The following is a 20,268-nucleotide window of genomic DNA, read 5'->3' as shown; positions in this document are numbered from 1 at the left end:
TACACAGGTAATATTATTGATATTACTCATATGACTAAATTTGATGTATTCACTATTTAAATTGTGCAACAGAATATATATATATATATATATATATATATATATATATATATTTGTATTTGACATCATAACTCTATAAATGACACATGTTCTTTAGTCAAAAAACATATATCATTTTGTGGAGGTTAAAACAATATATATATATATATAGTATAATAAAATCATACATTATTAGTTTATTTTTATATTTTTTTCTACCCATTTTTGATATCAATTGCTCTATTCATTTTAACATAGAAAACATTAAACAATTTATGTATAATGGAAAACATGTATAATGGAAAATCAAAATTGAATAAGGTAAGATATTATAGTTTTTTTTTTCATTAAAACATTTTAAAACTTGTAATTAAAAAGGAAAATAGAAATTGATGTTGTTCAGATATTTAGGGAAATATATATTTCCTTCATCGATTTTTTTAATTTATTTTTTTTTTTGTATTAAATGTTTTAATTGCAATGGCATATGATGTAAATATTGCCCAACTTCAAGCCTTCTTCTGAAAAATGCTGTGAAAATAATAATATAGATAATTTAACTTTGTGCTAAATTTAAATCTTAATATAACCATAAGTTAAAGACGAAGTCTGTTACGCATGGTAAATGCTAAATAGAGCGTTTTTGTTGCTTCAAAATAGAACTTTAGATTAAAAATCAAAGAGTATGACATAAGTAACTTATATATTTTTATTTCTTTCTTTTAAATGATCGAGAAGAAGATGATGATAATAATATAGTACTAGTTTATGTTAATCACGTTTATAACTCAATTGATTTTAAGAGGGTTTATAGTTCTATGATTTTAATGGATTTGGAAATCTAAATAAAAATCATGTGTTATTCAATCATTGATTTTAAAATAATTATCAAAATTATGTGTTATTGGTTCTATAATTTACAAATACTTGTTAAAATCTCATGTTATTCATTTAATGATTTGTTATTGGATTTCAAAATCTACATTATGTTTTAAATGGATTTGAAATAATTTGAAAGTGTAATATAGAAAGATTCAAATCCAAGGATAAAATATGTTATTTCAAAATCCATGTGTTTTGATTTTTAGAATTTAAAATTCCATATAGATTTAGAAATCACCTCTCCAATAGCAGCTAGTATATAAATTGCTCTTAATTAAGGAGAACAAAATCAATTAATAGTGATAATCCAACTCGTTTTTTGGGTTAACAGACCAGATATATATTGTACGAAAATCTTACTATATTAATTGGAAATTACAAATATAAAATTAACCTTATAAACTGTAAGAAATTACATGACAATGTCATTGGTCTTAAGACAACTATTTATTTTTTTCAGTAAGGGTAAAAATATAATTTTAATATTAGACTAATAAATTTTTTTAAATAATTATTAATTTCCCAAAAAAAAATCTCTCTCTAATTTATTATGGACAAAAATTACTAATTAATTTTAAAAAATTGTAAACCAATCGGAATTTTAAAAAGTAAGATTTTTATATCTAATTATCCAAATTATTATTTTAATAACTATGTTTGAAAGATTTTGTTAAGATTTTAAATTATGATTCTCCTAATCATCTTTCTTTTATTTCATTTACAAATTGTTTTGAATTATCATATAATACATATGATAAATAAATATGTAGATCTTTTTCTGCATATGTTGTAATTTGAGTTTTCAAAAACGAATACAGGATACTCAATCTATGAAAAAAAAATATGTGTTTTAATGTTCCACGCAAATTTAAATTATATGATTGATATATTAATAATTTTATTTACTCACAATTAGAATATAATAAGTACTACTTTAAAATTTCTCACAAAATAATGATGTAAATACAACAAACAAACAATATAAATAGTAACATACAAAAAATAGAATTTAAAAAGATATATGTAGATTTACCAAACAAACATATTAAGCTACTATAATATTCTAAAATAATTAGTATTTAAAAAGATATATGTAGACTTATCAAACAATTGTAATATTAAAAGTAAATATTGTCTCAAAAAAAATAATATATATTTTTAAAAAAATATAACAATAATTTTGGTTATTATATTATAAATTTTGTAAAAAACAGGAGATATCTCCTAGTAATAATATTATAAAAGAGGATGGAATATTAATGTGAGCTAGTTAAGAGTTATATACAACTTGCTCAAACGATGATTCAATTCAATTTATGGCAATGTTGCTCGAAGGTGATTAATGTTAAGATGAGATGATTTCTGTTAACCTAACTTAAAAATTTAAGGTCGAGTTTGTAGGTGGGCGCATAGAAAATGTATTTGATTTATTGTAACATTCAAAAAAGAAAACCTATTTTACTTGCATCCGTAAAAATTAAAAAAAAATAATAATAACATATTCATGGAACAAAATAAAACAAGTAAGTTCCCAACAAGAAGTGGTTTTACGTACGACAGTCATTAAACTCAAAGGCAAATCAGTACTTAATTTTGATAATTAAGATTCTTTTTTTTGTTTTTAAAATTATTTACTTCTCTTTCGCATTTTTGTCCTCACTTTCATTTTTTCTTGAAGATCTTATTTATATTTGCTTCTAATATTTTCTTACATCTGTTTTCTTGGGTAAAATCTTTATACATTAGCAAAACATCATGCTTTGGAGAATGATTCCACAGAGTCTCAACATATAAGGCGACGGTAAGATTTGTCTAAATTCATATATATAGTTAAATATGTCTAGATGCATATTGGAGTGAGTATCCATCTAATTACAAACAAGAACGTGTATCATGTGGAGATATACTTTACTAAATAAAATAGTTGCTCTCAAGAAAACGATTGACTAACAGTAAGTTACGTCGGTTGCACATGTCCAATTTCGTTTTTTTTCGGTTTTTTCGGTTCAAGTGATGCCAGTAGTCATCTATCTCATCAGAAAAAAAGGATAACACAGTGACTCTGGATTTGGTGGGTACTTGGTTATAAAAGCTTAAGCAGAGAAACAGAGCAACCAAGTTCTTTTTTAATAACCAGAGACTGAGGTGATATCCAAACAAATTCTACAAGTCTCAGTTGTTTATGTATGTACCCCAAGTGGCCAAGATCAATGAAATTGGTAAGCAACCCAAATGAAAATACCACTAGACTGAAACTACTTGTGGCTACAGAACAAGCAACAACTGAATTCTTCGAAAGTTATTGAGAATCATATGTATATATATACGTGAAAACAAGCAATCTCCAAGCCCCAGGAAAAAAAACAAGAGAGATAGGAGAGTACAGTGTGATAATATTACTCTGTCTTGGAGATTGGAGGCACAGAAAGTTTGGTCTTTGACATCAGCTCCTTGTATCTGTGACATCAGCTCCTCGGCACCTCACTCTTTGACTTGGTAGCTGCTGTTGTTGTTGTGCCTACAACAAGATCAACTGTTTGATCTTTACTACCATCAGGATCACTCGTTCTGTAATCGAAAGCCAAAAATCCAAAAAAAAACCCGGAACATGTTACTAAAGCTCCTTGTAAGTACGAACTGAAGGTATTTAGAGAGTTTAGGGAACAAGAATTTGACTAGAAAATAAGAAACCTGTCTAAGGTAGAGGTTCCAGAAGGTATGACTTTGGCTTCCTCTCAGTCAGTTTTGCCGCCAATATTTTCAGAAAAGAAATCAGAACGTTTGATACTGTCAAAATCAAGATCTCTGTGATTGTTATTTGCCCCAAACAAGTTCATTTCCGGAGGAGTCTTGGAATTAGCCGAGCTTGCAAAATCACTCCAGTCATCGTCGTCATCATTGACATCTGTAGGGGTCTTCTCAATGGATTTCTTTTCATTGGTTTGCCATAGATCATCTCCAATCCAATCAATATCCATGGATGAACTTCCATTGCCGCCCACAACCTGTCCCTCATTCTTATCATGGACAGCTGAGTCGTTGTTTTGGTGCTCACCAGTGACATTACCAAATAAATCATTTTGCAACCAATCACCAGCTTTGTAAACATAAGCAGTTGAAGAATCTGCCGGTTTTGCATAGAGTAAATCTTTTCCGGAACCAAAGACAGAATCCATATGAGCAGCCAAATCCACCGGAGAACTTACAAAGTGGTCACCACCAATCTTTTTCTGAGAAGGATTACGATCAGCAGATTGAAAGTCAGATTCCCAATCAGAAGACGAGGCAACAATCTTGTCATCAAAAGACTTAATGTCAGCATTTGATGATGGTGCACCCTCAAACAAACCAAAATTTTCATCCTCTTCAGAACAACTATGTCTCTGAGCATCTTTACCTTCAAACAATCCAAAACTCTCATCATCTTTAGAAGAACTAGTTTTGTGAGCATCTTTTCCCTCAAAGAAACCAAGATTTTCACCTTCTTTAGAATAACTACTTCTCTGAGCATCCTTACCCTCAAAGAAACCAAAACTCTCATCCTCCTTAGACGAACTAGTTTTCTGAGCATCTTTACCTTCAAACAATCCAAAACTCTCATCATATTTCGGAGAACTAGTTCTCTGAGCATCCTTACCCTCAAAGAAACCAAAACTCTCATCCTCCTTAGGAGAACTAGTTCTCTGAATATCTTTTCCCCCAAACAGACTAAGGTCTTCATCCTCTTTAAAAGAGTTCGGAACATCTCTTTCCTCAAAGAACCCAAAGTTTCCCTGAGCTGCTAAAGAAACATTTTCCTGGGCATCTCGTCGCGCAAACAAACTAAGATTCTCATGTTCCTCAGAAGAAACATTATTCTGGACTTCTTTCGCCTTAAAAAAACCGACATCTTCGTGCTGCTGGTCTCTGTGATTGTTATTTTCCCCAAACAAGTTCATTTCCGGATTTTTTTCACCAGATAGATTCGCATGATTGGTGGGAGGCTGCTTAGACGCCTGCGGAATGGTTGGGGATATGAAACTATCCCAAGTTCCAAAGAGATCATCTTCTAGTCCTTTGCCTATGTCAGACATCACGCTTGTACCAGTATTCTGCTTCTCCTCTACGTTCTGTTCTTTAACACCGTTCTTAACTTGCGCCTGTCCATAAAAAATCTCTTCTTGGGAACTTTCTATGGTTTGAGAAAGTGGTTTATTAGGAGTCTTGGAGTTAGCCGAGCTTGCAAAATCACTCCAGTCATCGTCATCATCATCATCATTGACATATGCAGGGGTCTTCTCAATGGATTTCTTTTCATTGGTTTGCCATAGATCATCTCCAATCCAATCAATATCCATGGATGAACTTCCATTGCCGCCTACAACCTGTCCCTCATTCTTATCATGGACAGCTGAATCGTTGTTTTGGGGCTCACCAGTGACATTACCAAATAAATCATCTTGCAACCGATCACCAGTTTTGGAAACATAAGCAGGCGAAGAATCTGCCGGTTTTGCATATAGTAAATCTTTCCCCGAACCAAAGACAGAGTCCATATGAGCAGCCAAATCAACCGGAGAATTTACGAACGGGTCACCACAAATCTTTTTCGGCGAAGGATTATGACCAGCAGATTGAAAGTCGGAATCCCAATCAGAAGACGAGGCAACAATCTTGTCATCAAAAGACTTTGATGATGCACCCTCAAACAATCCAAAACTCTCATCATCTTTAGAAGAGCTATTTCTCTGAGCATCTTTACCTTCAAACAATCCAAAACTCTCATCATCTTTAGAAGAACTAGATTTCTGAGCATCTTTACCTTCAAACAATCCAAAGCTCTCACCATCTTTAGAAGAACTATTTCTCTGAGCATCTTTACCTTCAAACAATCCAAAACTCTCTTCATATTTAGAAGAACTATTTCTCTGAGCATCTTTACCTTCAAACAATCCAAAACTCTCATCATCTTTAGAAGAACTACTTCTCTGAGCATCTTTACCTTCAAACAATCCAAAACTCTCATCATCTTTAGAAGAACGCTGAGCATCTTTTCCCTCAAACAAACCAAGATTTTCACCTTCTTTAGAATAACTACTTCTCTGAGCATCCATACCCTCAAAGAAACCAAAACTCTCATCCTTCTTAGAAGAACTAGTTCTCTCAGTATCTTTTCCCCCAAACAGACTAAGCTTTTCATCATCTTTAAAAGAGTTCGGAACATCTTTTTCCTCAAAGAACCCAAAGTTTCCCTGAGCTGCTAAAGTAACATTTTCCTGACCATCTCGTCGCGCAAACAAACTAAGATTCTCATGTTCCTCAGAAGAAACAATAACATATTTTCCCTTAACAACTCCCGGACTCTTTACACTATCGAATAAGCTAAGACTACGTGGATCCTTAAAATCATCATCATCATCCACGGTTTTGCTCTCTGCTGGATCCACTTTTGAAAGATCTCCTCTTCCCTCAACGAGAATATCATCAAGACTAATTCCTCCCAAATTCAGGGGATTTCTATTCAGCACTAATTGTCCATCATCATCAGGTGTTCCACTCTTTATAGACTTATCTGTTGCAGACCATTGAATTTCCAAATCAAGAAACTTAGAAACAGCAATTCCTTTAACCACAGGAGCCTTAGCTCCTCTGCTTGATCCATTCGTTTCCTTTAACGGCTCTACCATCTCCTGCAGATAAAAAGTTCGTTTTTTTTTAAACACACCACATTACTACATCTGACTAATACACAAATCCTCATCAAAATTCGGAAACGGAATTAAAAATTAGTGGGAAAAGGTTTCGACTTTATTTTTTTACCGATCCATCGAGATTGAGAGAGGTGAGAAACCAATTGTAAGCAGAAGTGGAAGTGAACTTGATGGGATCAGGAGGATTATCGCTGGTACGTTGCTGATTGCCGCAGAAGACGCAGATCAGAGACTCGATTCCACGCAGAAGCTTTCCTTTGCAGTTCCGGCAACGGAGGTACGGAGCCGAAGCATCTAGTTCTGCAATTGCCTCCGCGGATGTGGGAAGGGTGGAGAGAGATGGGTCTGAGTTATCGCCCACGGGATCGAAGGAGGAGAGCTTGGCCTCTTTTCGAAGCGAGACCTTGAGTTGGTTTATCAGATCTACTGAGATCTCCATCGGCATTTCTTAAGGAGACGAAATCTGGGGTTTTGATTAATGATAATGATGACGTCTTCTTCCCTCGCTATCTGATTTAGGAATAGTTTGGTGTGATTTGAATTGGTCCGGTTTTGTATATTACAATTTTGTTGATTGATTGAAAAAAAAAATGTGGAAAGTGTGGAATCAGAGAGAGATTTTATATATTTTTAACTTCATGAATGAGAGAGTATATTTGTATGACTAACATAATTATTTGTATGACTAAACATAATTATAAGTACAAATATGGCACAACTTATTGAAGAGAATTCAAATGATCATGGGTTTTTTTTCGTCGAAAAAAAGATTTTATTTATGAATGAATAAAGTCATCAAATGATCATAGTTTTAATTTGAACGTTTTCTCCTTAATTATTAATGAATTCAATTATTGTATTATTGGTTTATAATTTTATATTTTTTCACAAAATAAAATTATGGAAACTATGAATAAAATATTAAAATTGTTTGGAATATTTTACAAGATTATAGAAAAACTAATCAACAATATAGATTACTCTTTAACAATTCTTTTAAATCTTTCACTTATTCACTTTGTGTGATTTTATTGAAATCATCAAAATTCTAAATAAATTAGAATCTAATAACAGGTTTTTAGATTTTACTAAAAAAATTATCCATTTACTATCACATACTTGATAAATTTTCTCCACACATCGGCATTTCGTAAGGAATATGGGGTTTGATTACTAATGAATGATGATGTCTTCCTTTGGTATCGATTTTGCTCAGTCTCTGATTTAGGAATAATTTGGTCTGATTTGAATTGGTCCGGTTTAGGATATTACATTTTATTGATTAATTAAAAAATCAAATGTGGAAAGTGTGGAAGAAGAGAGAGATTTTATATATTTTTAACTTCATGAGAGAGTATATTTGTATGACTAATCATAATTATTTGTATGACTAAAAATAATAATAAGTACAAATATGGCACAGCGTATCAACCCTTAGAACTCTTTGTGGTACCTAGTTCTGTACTTGGCACTTTAAGTACCTGCATACAGCACCAAAACGCATTAGTAAATCAGATTTTAGAACAATCCACCCCAACGCCGCAGCAACACAGAACTTCGAAAGAAGACGAAGAAAAAACAAATTGAAATGGTGTACTACTTATTAGGTTTACCAGTCTCTCCTCGCCTTTTATATCTCTCTTCTCTTGGGTCAAATTCCTCTTTATAGGGCCCATTCTTTTGATGTTTACGGGCCCTATTTTTCTCGAACCGTTTGATATTTTTCTCTCTTCCTTAGTCTGCGGCCGTCACGCGCGCCTGTAGCTTCATATAAATCAAACTACGTCGTTCTCAGCTCAAACATAAAAAAAATGCATTACATTTATCAATTGAAATGGTGTACTACTTATTAGGTTTACCAGTCTCTCCTCGCCTTTTATATCTCTCTTCTCTTAGGTCAAATTCTTCTTTATAGGGCCCATTCTTTTGATGTTTACGAGCCCTATTTTTCTCGAACCATTTGATATTTTTCTCTCTTCCTTAGTCTGCGGCCGTCACGCGCGCCTATAACTTCATATAAATCAAACGACGTAGTTCTCAGCTCAAACATAAAAAAAATGCATTACATTTATCAATCAAACTGTTTCTTATCCTAAACATACTATCCTAAACATACTAAAACGCGGTCGTCAAAACCAAACGGCGCCATCCTCTATATAATAATAAATAATTGGTTTATTATATAACTAGTATTTGCCCCGTGCATACGCACGGAATTAAAAGTGTTGAAATCATATAATATAGGAGTATTAGCACAAAGAACCACCACAAATTTCTAAATTATGTGTTACTTACAATATAATTTTCCTACTTGCTTAGGGCACATGGCAAAATCCTTAGAAACATTTTTCTACTTGAAGGCATACTTGTTCTGCAAAGTTTTAGATGAAGTAAAAAAATTAATAATTTGGAATTTGGTAAATTGGTTTACGAAGTACAGCGTACTTGTGCACATGGATTTCAAAATAATTGTTCCGGTACCTTCTTTTTTCGTTGTTTCCTCAAAAGCTTTCTAGGTCGGCAACATGATCCTTGTGATTAAATAGCAATTGGGCCTCTGAAATAGTCTTGTTGTTACTTTGCATCTTCCTGTTTGTCCTTAGAAATCAAGACGTGAGCATAATAAATACTTTCACTATCACTCTGCAACTCCTTGAACACTGCATATTGCCAAATACATGGTTAAATGGGAACAACGTATCCACATAAACTATCATATTAACAAAAAAAAAAAAGTAAATGCGAATCTCCATTCTCAAAAATCATGACATGAATTATCCAATGAACTGAGCAACGATGACGTGGTAATCACCTTAAATTCTCATCCCAGTTTCCATGAAGCATTGTAATTAAGTATATCTCTCCTCAAGGATACTTGAATAAATAACTAAGACACAAAGAGCTCATGACGATTCTTCCTCCATGACCGATTTGATGCGAAAGAATAAGACGATGAAATAAATAAACCAAACGTGAGCAAACGGAAAAAAAAGTCATATAAAGTAAATTGTTAAAGATTGAAAGGACGAAAATCCTTGAAAGTGAACATAAAAAATCTGATTTGAAGCCATGCGTATTCTAGGTTTTTAAGAAAAATAAAGAATGAAAATAACCCAAACTATGAAGATGAGGCAAATATGAGAGATCAAGACATGCTTATATATGAGAATAATGAACTGTTTTTGTTTAGAAGCATGGCCGAGAAAAAGGGATCGTGGAGTAATGCTTCAGTGGAACAGTTAAATATTGTTTTTTTTCTTGTTTTCAGATTTCTGCAATGATATTTTTGAGAGAAAAACAATTAAATACCTTTTTTTTTACCAAATCATGGGCCTTAACTTACGAAGCCCAGTTGTTTTGCCAATGCCGTTTCTTCAAAATAATTAGTTTTGCTTACTTTTCAACACGATCTTTAATTTGTTTTATAATTAAAACTAAAAACAGAAATCCATGTGGCAAAATTTTATTGGACAAGTGACTTGTGATTTATAGGATAAAGGATATTTAGTCCTCTATATAATATTTGGTCCTCAAAACCATACGACGTCGTCCTCTCATATAAAACCAAACGACGTCGTCTTCTATATACTAATAAATAATATCTTTACTTAGAAAAAATAAATGATTTGTTAATCTGTGCGTCATAAAAATATATATATATATATATATGCATTACAGTGTTAATAATAATTAGGATCGGATCAATTACATGCATGATGCAGTTTATAACGGATTATAATATAAAATATATAGTTTCATTTCACTATACTCTCTATAGTGCTGTCAATTATTGTGAAACATATATTTTGTATAAAATAGTAGAATAAAAACAAGCAAGTAACTGATAATATATAATGATCTATGTGTGTAAAAAAAAACCTTATCTATGTGTGTAAAAAAAAAAAACCTTATCTATGTGTGTAAAAAAAAAAAAAACTTGTAAATGGTTCATTAACAAAATCACCATATGAAAAGGTAAGGTTTAAAACTCTCAACATCACAATGAAAATCAACATTTGACTTATGAAATGTGAGCATGGTGTAATCAAATATATTTGCTATTATTACAGACTATGAGATTACATGTTGATGCTTCAATAATTAATTACTATACCGCTAATAAATTCGGTTTGTGTAGCTGTTTTTTTTAACTCTGTAACTAACTGCAACCGAAACCTATATTGAATGGGTTTGAGTTTGCTTTTGGCCCAACACACGTTCTTCTTTCTGTAGGCCCAGCTTGAACTCTTGATCCGAATTTCTGACCAGTTTGCCCGTATACATATAAAAGTCAATGTTGTTGTTTTGACAAAACTACAAAACAAAACCTACGAAACTGTCTTCGACCCAAGGGAAGCGTTCCCTCGACGTCAACCGGATTTAGAAGAAGACTTTGAGCTGGGATTTCGAAATTTGGCTTCACATGTGGGTTGTCTTCCAGATCTGAATTCAGAGACCCCGTGGACGACGCACAAGCCAGGACGCGGGCAAACTTGGAAGTAGGAGGGAGGGAGCGGTAACGGACGAGAAAGCTTCTTCTTTTGTCTCGCCATCAGATCTTTTTGCCCGCCGGAATTTAGGGTTAACGAGGGTGCCAATCGCCTAAAAGGTATTCTTTCTTTCTTTATAATTTCTACCTAAGTTACAATGTCCCATCCGACAACTACCAAAACCTAAAAACGAGTGTGTTTTCGTTTTTTTTGTGTGTTGCTTTTGACGCTGAATGTTATATGCTTCGTGAAGATATGGCAGAAGCCAAAGTTGAAGAGACCGTATGTGAAGATAGGATCAGTGTTTTACCCGATGATTTGCTCGTAATGATATTGGATCTTCTCCCGACAAAAGACGCAGTAGCCACCATGTTTCTGTCGAAACGATGGCTTTCTACCTGGACGATGGTAACTACACTCGAGTATAAAGACATCGACTGTGAAAGCAAGAAAAGCGTTTGGTGGTTTCTTAACAAGTCATTGCAACTCCACAAGGCACCTTTAATATACAGCTTGCATATGGAACTTGGTCCACAGTGCCCTACTACTGACGATGTTGATATCGGAAAGTGGGTTGCAAAAGCTGTTGACTGCTTGGTGATTAACCTATATATCAAGCTCCTCTGGTCCGCTGGTCCAACCAGCTTGCACAAGAGCCTTTACTCTTGCGAATATCTGGCTGACCTGACTCTCTCCGACCAGATTCTCGTGAATGTTCCTTCTTCTTCCGCCTACCTCCCATCCCTCACAGACCTCGAACTAAACCGTGTCGTGTATAAAGACGAGGATTCTCTCGTTAGCTTGTTATCGAGCTGCCCTGTTCTAGAAGTCTTGTCAGTGACACGGAGAGAAGATGACAATGTGAAAAAGTTTACGGTCAAAGTGCCTACTTTATGGGACTTGTGGTATGCTAATTATTCCTCTGGCAGCAGCAGCAATGATGTAGTAGACCATACCGATAGGTCTTTGGTTGTAGATGCTCCTGCAATGACCAGCTGTCGAATCACTGATTATTCAGGAGACTCTCACTCCATCGAGGATATGCCCTGTCTCCGGGATGCAAATATCTTCGTTAAGTCTTGTTATCAGGATGAAAAATTTCTAACTTCTTTTTCTTCAGTCTCGTCTCTTTATCTGTACTTGTCTGATGCAATGGTATCTATCTATCTAATTTAACTCATTGTAATTTCATTGCTGCATCTACCTACTCTCGCTCTTACTATATTAAGTGTTTTGTTTGTTTCGTTTGCAGGTTAAGTGTTGTACTACCATCAACTTCTCTCGACTCATAAAGTTAAGCATATTTCCATTTGGACGAGACTGGTTAACACCACTCCTACTTTTGCTTGAAAATGCTCCAAAACTAAAAGAGCTTTTGGTAGATGATGTACGTATAATCACCATCCTCCTTTGTTCTAGCTTTAATGTACTAATTTTTTTTGCTTAATTACCATATGTATATATAACCCCTCACTGCTTCTCAGAAAGATATCTATAGGCCCAAGCATATCCCATTTGCATGGAACCAACCAAGTCCTGTTCCCGGATGCTTGTCATCACAGCTTGAGATATTCGAGTGGAGAGCTTATGGGGATAGATTAGAAGAGGAAGAATTCTTGACATACATTTTAGCCAACTCTATGCGTTTAAAAACGGCAACAATCTCTTTGAGGTTGGATCTTGAAGACCAAGAGTTGATCATCGAGGAGTTACAAGATCTTCCTAGGGTTTCACCAACATCTCACCTTTTGTTCAAATGAACAGTCTACACTACACACTATACAGTTTGTTTGGATTTAGCTGTTAGATGTTGGTTTGATTAAGTTTAGAGGACATAAGGGAAGCGTATGTATGTATACGAGAATGACTAGGAAACGTCTCTGCAAGGGACCAGCTTCTAATTAATCTGACCAGTTTTTAAACCGGTGATTCGTTTATTGTTTTTTGTATTGTTGTAATACCGGTTTAGATCTTGGAAGAAACAAAGAAACACACAGAATTTTCACATTGTCACAAAATGAAACTATACGGCTAAGGTGTCAATAATACACACAGTCACATTCATTGCACTTTTTTTTATCAACTGTCGATGGAATTAGCAAAAGAGTCAAAAGTGATTCTTTTATAGCACCGAATTTTTCAACATAGCGTCTTCTCTCTCTCAGACAGCTAAAATCCCCACTCGCCGGAAATTTCTAATTTTCACCTAATCGGTGTATCTCTTTCTTAATGGGGAGACACGCGGCGGCGTTGAAGATCGGGTTAGTTTTGCTGGGACTGAGCATGGCTGGTTACATACTTGGTCCGCCCCTCTACTGGCATCTCACTGAGGCTTTGGCCGCCGTTAGCCACTCCTCCGCCGTCGTTTCCACCTCCTCTTGCCCTTCCTGCCCCTGTGATTGTCCTCCTTATCCCGCTATCACAATTCCCAAAGGTAAAAAAAAAACAGAGTTTTGCTTGATCTGTGCTCCTCCTGATGACAATCTTGCTAGATCTGTGGCTAAAGTTTACTCCTTTTTTGCTGAGGGCTGTAGGAATTTTTGGTATTGTAGCTGTTGGAAGTAGAAGATTAGTATATAGTTGGCTTTTGAAGTTTCGATTTTTTTTTTTGTTTTCTGGTTCTGAAGTTACTGAATTGCATGCTGCCTTTGAGTTTGGTTCTTCCTTGAGTTTGAATCTGAGAATGATTTAGAGTACTAAGTAAGTAGGTGTACATCTACTTGAATTGTGATTCACTTGTGATGATACTCTCAGTTATTTGTTTAGTGAATTCAAAGAAGATTGAAGTCTTGAGTTGAAATCCATTGTTTGTAGTTGTAACAAATTTCTTAGTTACTACTGTATATGTTTCTTGCTAAGCTGAGTTTATATTCTTTTTCTGATGTTACCAAATCCCTTTTTTTAACTTGTTTCCTTTCTTCTTGCAGAACTCAGTAATACTTCTTTTGTCGGTGAGTTACTTGTGATGGGTATTTCCTGAACTGCATCAGATTGAGAGTCTTTCGAGTTTTAGCAATCGAGTCTTTTTGTATCAAGCATTTTGCTTTTGAATGTTGTAGATTGTGCAAAGCACGATCCTGAGGTGAACGAAGACACTGAGAAGAACTATGCTGAACTTTTAACCGAGGAACTGAAGATGCGTGAAGCAGAGTCTTTAGAGAAACACAAACGAGCAGACATGGGACTATTGGAGGCCAAGAAGGTAACATCTTCATACCAAAAGGATGCAGATAAGTGCAACTCCGGTATGGAAACATGCGAAGAAGCTCGGGAAAAGGCGGAGTTAGCACTCTCCAAGCAGAAAAAGCTAACATCCAAGTGGGAAGAGAGAGCTCGTCAAAAAGGATGGAGAGAAGGAGCCACCAAGTCAAATGCTAAAACCAAAAGCAATGTTCAGGTTGCTTAGGAAACCCCAAGGATCAGCAAAAGGATCTTTAGTTCCAAATCACTCCTGTAACATTGTAACTGGGTTGTGACAATATAATGTCAACTACTATTATAATCTTCAATATAACAATCACTAATTATAATATGCTTTTAGAAAACACTCAACACAATAACCCAAATTAAATCAAAGTGACCGCCATACTCATTACACAATGTACACAACAAAACAGATTTTACCAATTATTGTAACAGTTTTGGACCTTCCCTTTGGTTTATAGTGTGTGTGGTGAAGACAGCAGAGATTCTATCTAAAATTTGTCTCAACAGATATGGAGTAGATAGGCCAGATTTCTAATAGGCCCAAATCCAATAAATCTGGCCAATGTTTCCCTAATGGTCGGCAACATTTGATAATCAGGAAAAATAGAATATTATATCAGCCGGAAACTATGAAAATAATATAACCACCACCACGAACGAACAGTTCAATGTTTGACATGATGAGAGATGTTGAGAATTTTGCAGCTGTAGTCGGTTTTAAAGTTAAAACATGAGATCTAGTATATAAAGCTAACTCTAGTCTATCGACCAATAGACCAAAGTCGTTTTCACTAGTCAAAATATTTTTTAAAACGTAGGTTTTATTCTATTATTGATCATGACTTTTGAATTAGTCTGTGGAGAAAAAAAGAAAGCAGAATTTTCCGGTCTCAAATCAAAAAAGGTCAACAGAAGAAAAATGTAACTTTATAAGTAACTTTGTCTCTTGTGTTTCCATGTTGTTGTTGATAATGATATTCATACAAATCATGCCGCTATTCAAAGCTTCATCATTCTGCATACGAATGCTTTAATCCTTAAAAAGCTTCATTACATTCACGCGTAAGTAGCACAAGCTGATATGTTTAATGAACTAAAAATTATGTTTTACGTTACACATGTGAAAACTAATCAGAAAATAATCAATACAAAATCTTTACTTATTGACCAATATTCGCGTTAACCACATGGTATTGCTATATACATATAGACAGTCTTATGTATATGTGTGTGAACTATAACATATGTATTGATCTACATGTGCATGTGTGTGTGTGAACACCGCATTAATTAGAGCTACTGGATATTTTATTTCCTTGTGAGTTGAATTTCAAAATCGTTGCATCTATCTCTATAATCAATACTCACTTTTAAACCGGCCATTTTTAGGTGGGAAGTGGGGTTCACCGTTCACCATTGTATTTATCAGATTCTCTCCATTTTTACAAGTTACTGACAGTTCCACAGTTATATTTTGTATATTTTGTAAACATAAGCACTAATCGAAGGGCACATTTGTAAAACCTTGTTGTTGTTGTTGTTGTTGTTGTTACTACTCTATTTTCAAATCAATTGTTTATTTTTATAAATCAACAAAAACATTCTATTTTATGTATGTATGATAAACAAAATATATTATGATATGAATAACTTCATATTTCAAAGAAAACATGCATTATACGAGTTTGAATGAAGATGACTATACGAGTTTGAATCAAGATGATAAAGTAAGGACGACATTAAAACTAATTACTAGACTATGTTTTGGTCTAATTATAAATATAGAAATTTTACTAATCTTTTGACTCACACAATGTATTAGATAAATGGCACCTCAAAGTTCTATATTTTTTTTATATAAAAAAAATAAACTTGTATAAATATTGTAAGATATAAAATAAATGTTGACAAAGAAGAAACTTTATGAAGTGGACCATATATGTCGATACCTAATCCCTAAATAAAATGCAAATATATATACACACTCGCAACAACACATATGGAAGTTTGTGCATCACACCTTGTTTCTCATAATCATATATACCAAAAATCTCTCTAAGAAAAAGAAAAAAAAAACATTCTTCAAGAGAAGTAAAAAATATTTTTGTTTTCTTATATATAAAAAAAAACACAAAGGAATATGAATCCGACTCGTCGTATTCGTTGTCTCATTGTTTTTATCTTCCTCGTTGTTGTTCTATCTAAAGCTTCAAGAATCCACGTCGACGAGAGACGAAGAAGCTTCTCATCTAAACCTTCTGGCGAAGACAGAGTCTTCATCCCTTCTAAACCTACTTTACCGGTAGTTGACGCCGGAGAAATCCTGCCGGAGAAAAGGAAGGTAAAGACGGGATCAAACCCTTTGCACAACAAGCGATGATGAGGAACGTACAACAACAAAGAATCAGATAAATTTATTAGTTTTTTTCCTTTCTAAACTCTCTCCCCTCTATTTTGTTAAATCCTAATTAACCACAGAGATTATATCACATATGTATATCTACTACTACTACACGAATTTTAATGTAGGATTAATCCAATCTTTTTTTTTGTTCCATTCTCTTCTCAATACTTGGTTGTTGTTTATAATATGATGAGGGCTTGAATCAATATCTGTGTGGATGTGGTACATATATAGTCATAGTACATACATCTTTACTCTTGAGTTCTTCTTATGTATTTTAAACCGAGGGAACAAATGATGTAATAATGGTTTTGTTTGATCGAATTTGGCCAAAAACGTAGTTAATTGTGTTGTTGACCCTTAATAAAAACTTCATTATTGAGAAATACAAACGACGCCGTTTTGCGCTAAGCCGCTAAGGCACAAACTCGGAAGCCTTCTCTGGCTCTCTTTCGGCAAGAGTACTTCATTCGAATCCGCCACTCTTCTCACCGGCTTTACACCGCTCGTAAGTGTCGACAAATCAGCTCTCTGTTTAATTCGATTGCTCTCGATGGGGTTTACGAACGTCCGATCGAAAGTTTGGGTTTTGCGATGGTGGATTGCGGATTTAACGAAGAAAAAGGTTGAGTTTTTGGAATTGACGTTTAGGGTTTATGCGGATAACGGAATGTTCGAAGAGAGTGTGAAGATCTTCGATTACGTTTTCGACAAAGGGTTGAGTATTGAAGATCAGTGTTTTATTCATTGAAAACTGTGGGTTGAAGGATTGTGTAGGAGAGGTGATGTTGAAAAGAGTAGATAGTTGACTGATTGTTCACGATGATTGATAGAGGTGTCAAGCCTAGCACAGTGAATTACACTAATTTGATGGATATTTACTGCAAAGAAGGGAACTTGAAAGAGGCAAAGAACAACCTAATGTTGTCACTTACAATGGAAGCCAAAGGGATGGTTTTGGATTCATAACATACTTGTCGCTCATACTAGGGGAAATTCATGGATGAAGCAACAAGGCTCTTTGATGAATTGGGTTCAAAGGGTTTGGTCAAAAACGTTTGTAACATTTACAGCAATGATCTCAAGTTTGTCCAAGGCTGGAAAATCGGACGAATCATTTGCCGAGATGATAAAGAAAAGTTACAAAATAGATAACAGGGTTTATACAGCAATTGTTCAATGTCTGCATTCAGCTGGGACTAAAAGTAACACATAGTCATCAGTTCATCACACTGAAATCTGTTTGAGCTGGTCATCCTGTTGAGGAGATATGGTTGAATCAGAACCGTTGCTTTGGGGCTGTGGCCACTGATTTCAACTTGTTAAGAAAGTAAAAGTTGGTCTCCTGTCTTCAACCTCTGGTTAAAAAGTCAAAAAGAGCTTCTCTCCAAGAAAGTGGAACATATCCAATCCATCTTCTTCCTTCTACACTCCCGTGATCTCCAAGATTTGGGAAATCGTTTTTTTAATCCTTTAAATTCATTTACTTTTCATTAAAAAAATCATATCTTTATATGGATTTATGTGACCGATGAGGACAATATTGTATAAATAGAAAGCAACGAGACTAATCAAACCCAAAACAACAAAATAAAATGAGTTTTCTTGCAGCAGGGAGACTCGCGGGAAAAGAAGCTGCCTACTTTTTCCAGGAATCCAAACACGCCGTTAATCGCATCGCCGAGAAATCTCCTGCCACCGGCAAAAAGCTCCCATCTTTTCCGGCGGATCCACCGGAAATTCAACCTGACGTTCTTCCGGAGATCCTACGCCATTCTCTTCCTTCTAGAATCTATGGCCGTCCTCCTGATCCTTCGTCTCTCTCCCAATTCTCCAAATGGGCTCTTGAATCAGACCCAAACGCAGCCGTTTCTATTTCCCCTGACGTCTTGAATCCTCTCAGAGGTTATGTGTCTCTGCCTCAGGTCACATTCGGACGCAGAAGGTACTATAACTTGATCGAAACTAGGGTTTTATACTCTGTTTCACTCGGGGATTTCGAAATTCTCAGTTTTTAAAATGAAATTGTTGATAATTGGGTTGATTTGATTGCAGATGGGAGTTGCCGGAATCTGAGAATTCGTTTTTCGCTTCAACAGCTAATGAATTGAGGAGAGACAGATATGGCACTCCTGTAAATCCTGAAAAATTGAAAGCTGCTGGTGAAGGACTTCAACACAGTATGTTCACTTCTCTTCTTTCTTTACCTAAAAACCCATTCATTTTGAACTTTGAAACATGGACTCTATAGTTATCTACAGAGTAACATGGCTCGATCTGGATTGTTTGCTAGAGACAGAGAGATTGGAATATCTACGTGTTCTGTGTATACTTCCTTGATTTTGCTAATGTTGATCATGTAAATTGCTATCCCAAACTTGTCTATCTTACCCTGTTAGGGACTGATATTGCATTAATTCTGATGAGGTTCCAGCTTACTTTAGAGAAATTTTGTTTTGTATGGTTATGAAAGTCTAAATTATCCGTGGCTTAGGGTTAATGAGTTTTGAGTGTGTAATGTAACAACCGCTTTCTGGGGGTCTGTTTTTGACTCAGCAGTCTGAAGTATCTCTCTGTTCTGGTAGTTTCTATCATGTGGTTGTTTTATATAAGTGGGCCTTCACTCTAGAATAGCAGAAACTGCCACTGAACAACGAGATTGAGATGTCTATCTTTTGTCGTTCTATGTTCCTGATGTCGTAAATGAAGTGTTTGAAAATCTTGCCTAATGTCGAGTTTTCCAATTAATTCTGGTTTCTGCAGTCGGAAAAGCATTTGCAGCCGCTACTATTATCATCTTTGGCTCAGCCACTTTGGTCATTGGAACGGCCGCCTCGAAACTAGACATGCGCAATGTAAGATTGCATGTCTCTTATGTTTTTACATTTGGAAGCTCGCTTGACTGATCTTGAATGCCATTTTCTTCTAACTTGGTTTACTGTGTGATTTTCTTTCTGTTAGGCTGATGACATAAGATTGAAAGGCAGAGATCTTTTTCAGCCAAAACTGGAGTCTTTGAAGGAACAAGTAGAGCCCCTAAGAACTTGGGTATGATGTCAAAGAAAAAACAAAATTTGATTGCTTAGTTACAAAGGATTTGGGTTAGAATGATTTCTATGATTGTTAATGCTAACCAAAAGACAATAAATATACAGGCGGGTAACATGTCGAAGAAGTGGCATATTGAGAATGACGGTGGTGGCACTATGAAGGAGAAACCAATCTTGAAGGAGCTTTCGAAAATTCTGGGACCTAAATCTTAAAAGCCTAGACTTTGGATAATGTGTTATTATATATGGATTGAGAAAGCCAAAAAGGGATATATGTGTGTGTGTAAGATGGAATAAGATCTTAGGTGAATTATCAGATTGTGCTGTAAGACGTTTTGATGTTGATATACCAATGATGTATTGAGTGATAAAGCTCTGTATATAGAGAAAGTTTCAATGTTTGTCTTGTTTTAGTTTCACTGATTTGGAAAATCCCCTTGCCTTGCCACTAAGCTTTATTGTCAATATATATAATACTTTAGGCAATCTTCAAGGAGAGATCTTAG

General features: G+C 34.8%; 5 protein-coding genes across 6 annotated transcripts; 4 read left to right on the top strand and 1 right to left on the bottom strand.

Annotated features, from left to right (window-relative positions):
• Window positions 1-3,137: 3,137 nt before the first annotated feature.
• On the bottom strand, window positions 3,138-7,255 carry LOC104762954 (uncharacterized). The gene is made up of 3 exons (XM_087507926.1): window positions 6,721-7,255; window positions 3,613-6,590; window positions 3,138-3,489 (listed from the first exon to the last, which is right to left on the bottom strand). The coding sequence occupies exons 1-2, from the start codon at window positions 7,054-7,056 to the stop codon at window positions 3,657-3,659; spliced, it is 3,270 nt and encodes a 1,089-aa protein (XP_087364052.1). The 5' UTR covers window positions 7,057-7,255; the 3' UTR covers window positions 3,138-3,489; window positions 3,613-3,656.
• A 3,674-nt stretch (window positions 7,256-10,929) lies between these two features.
• On the top strand, window positions 10,930-13,117 carry LOC104762944 (putative FBD-associated F-box protein At1g05080). Its single transcript, XM_087497663.1, has 4 exons — window positions 10,930-11,220; window positions 11,355-12,256; window positions 12,354-12,488; window positions 12,586-13,117. Exons 2-4 carry the CDS (start codon window positions 11,357-11,359, stop codon window positions 12,859-12,861), a joined length of 1,311 nt encoding a protein of 436 aa, XP_087353789.1. The 5' UTR covers window positions 10,930-11,220; window positions 11,355-11,356; the 3' UTR covers window positions 12,862-13,117.
• On the top strand, window positions 13,088-14,631 carry LOC104762933 (uncharacterized). 2 transcript variants are annotated; one of them, XM_010486358.3, is made up of 3 exons: window positions 13,088-13,535; window positions 14,029-14,052; window positions 14,161-14,631. In XM_010486358.3, exons 1-3 carry the CDS (start codon window positions 13,331-13,333, stop codon window positions 14,505-14,507), a joined length of 576 nt encoding a protein of 191 aa, XP_010484660.1. In that variant the 5' UTR covers window positions 13,088-13,330; the 3' UTR covers window positions 14,508-14,631. The 2 variants fall into 2 exon arrangements, with proteins under 2 accessions (XP_010484660.1, XP_010484651.1); XM_010486349.3 differs by having other exon boundaries at window positions 13,146-13,535; window positions 14,029-14,070.
• Window positions 14,632-16,427: 1,796 nt separating this feature from the next.
• On the top strand, window positions 16,428-16,918 carry CLE20 (CLAVATA3/ESR-RELATED 20). Its single transcript, XM_019239459.2, has one exon. The coding sequence runs from the start codon at window positions 16,449-16,451 to the stop codon at window positions 16,686-16,688; it is 240 nt and encodes a 79-aa protein (XP_019095004.2). The 5' UTR covers window positions 16,428-16,448; the 3' UTR covers window positions 16,689-16,918.
• A 168-nt stretch (window positions 16,919-17,086) lies between these two features.
• LOC104762926 (uncharacterized) lies at window positions 17,087-20,161 on the top strand. The gene is made up of 5 exons (XM_010486338.3): window positions 17,087-18,657; window positions 18,768-18,892; window positions 19,476-19,567; window positions 19,674-19,760; window positions 19,868-20,161. The coding sequence occupies exons 1-5, from the start codon at window positions 18,308-18,310 to the stop codon at window positions 19,973-19,975; spliced, it is 762 nt and encodes a 253-aa protein (XP_010484640.2). The 5' UTR covers window positions 17,087-18,307; the 3' UTR covers window positions 19,976-20,161.
• The last annotated feature ends 107 nt before the right edge of the window (window positions 20,162-20,268 follow it).

Source organism: Camelina sativa, chromosome 3 (genome assembly GCF_030686135.1).
Source record: "Camelina sativa cultivar CO46 ecotype springtype chromosome 3, ASM3068613v1".
Lineage (NCBI taxonomy): Eukaryota > Viridiplantae > Streptophyta > Magnoliopsida > Brassicales > Brassicaceae > Camelina > Camelina sativa.
Note: the sequence above shows the minus strand (reverse complement) of the source record. Positions and strands in the feature narration are given on the sequence as shown.

Coding starts and splice junctions, on each gene's coding strand:
- LOC104762944 (XM_087497663.1), top strand. CDS start 11,357: ATGGCAGAAGCCAAAGTTGAAGAGACCGTATGTGAAGATAGGATCAGT. Junction 12,257..12,353: donor TGTACTTGTCTGATGCAATG/GTATCTATCTAT, acceptor TTTCGTTTGCAG/GTTAAGTGTTGTACTACCAT. Junction 12,489..12,585: donor AAGAGCTTTTGGTAGATGAT/GTACGTATAATC, acceptor ACTGCTTCTCAG/AAAGATATCTATAGGCCCAA.
- CLE20 (XM_019239459.2), top strand. CDS start 16,449: ATGAATCCGACTCGTCGTATTCGTTGTCTCATTGTTTTTATCTTCCTC.
- LOC104762926 (XM_010486338.3), top strand. CDS start 18,308: ATGAGTTTTCTTGCAGCAGGGAGACTCGCGGGAAAAGAAGCTGCCTAC. Junction 18,658..18,767: donor GTCACATTCGGACGCAGAAG/GTACTATAACTT, acceptor ATTTGATTGCAG/ATGGGAGTTGCCGGAATCTG. Junction 19,568..19,673: donor CGAAACTAGACATGCGCAAT/GTAAGATTGCAT, acceptor TCTTTCTGTTAG/GCTGATGACATAAGATTGAA.
- LOC104762933 (XM_010486349.3), top strand. CDS start 13,331: ATGGGGAGACACGCGGCGGCGTTGAAGATCGGGTTAGTTTTGCTGGGA. Junction 13,536..14,028: donor CGCTATCACAATTCCCAAAG/GTAAAAAAAAAA, acceptor TTCTTCTTGCAG/AACTCAGTAATACTTCTTTT. Junction 14,071..14,160: donor CGGTGAGTTACTTGTGATGG/GTATTTCCTGAA, acceptor TGAATGTTGTAG/ATTGTGCAAAGCACGATCCT.
- LOC104762954 (XM_087507926.1), bottom strand. CDS start 7,056: ATGCCGATGGAGATCTCAGTAGATCTGATAAACCAACTCAAGGTCTCG. Junction 6,591..6,720: donor CTCTCAATCTCGATGGATCG/GTAAAAAAATAA, acceptor TTTTATCTGCAG/GAGATGGTAGAGCCGTTAAA.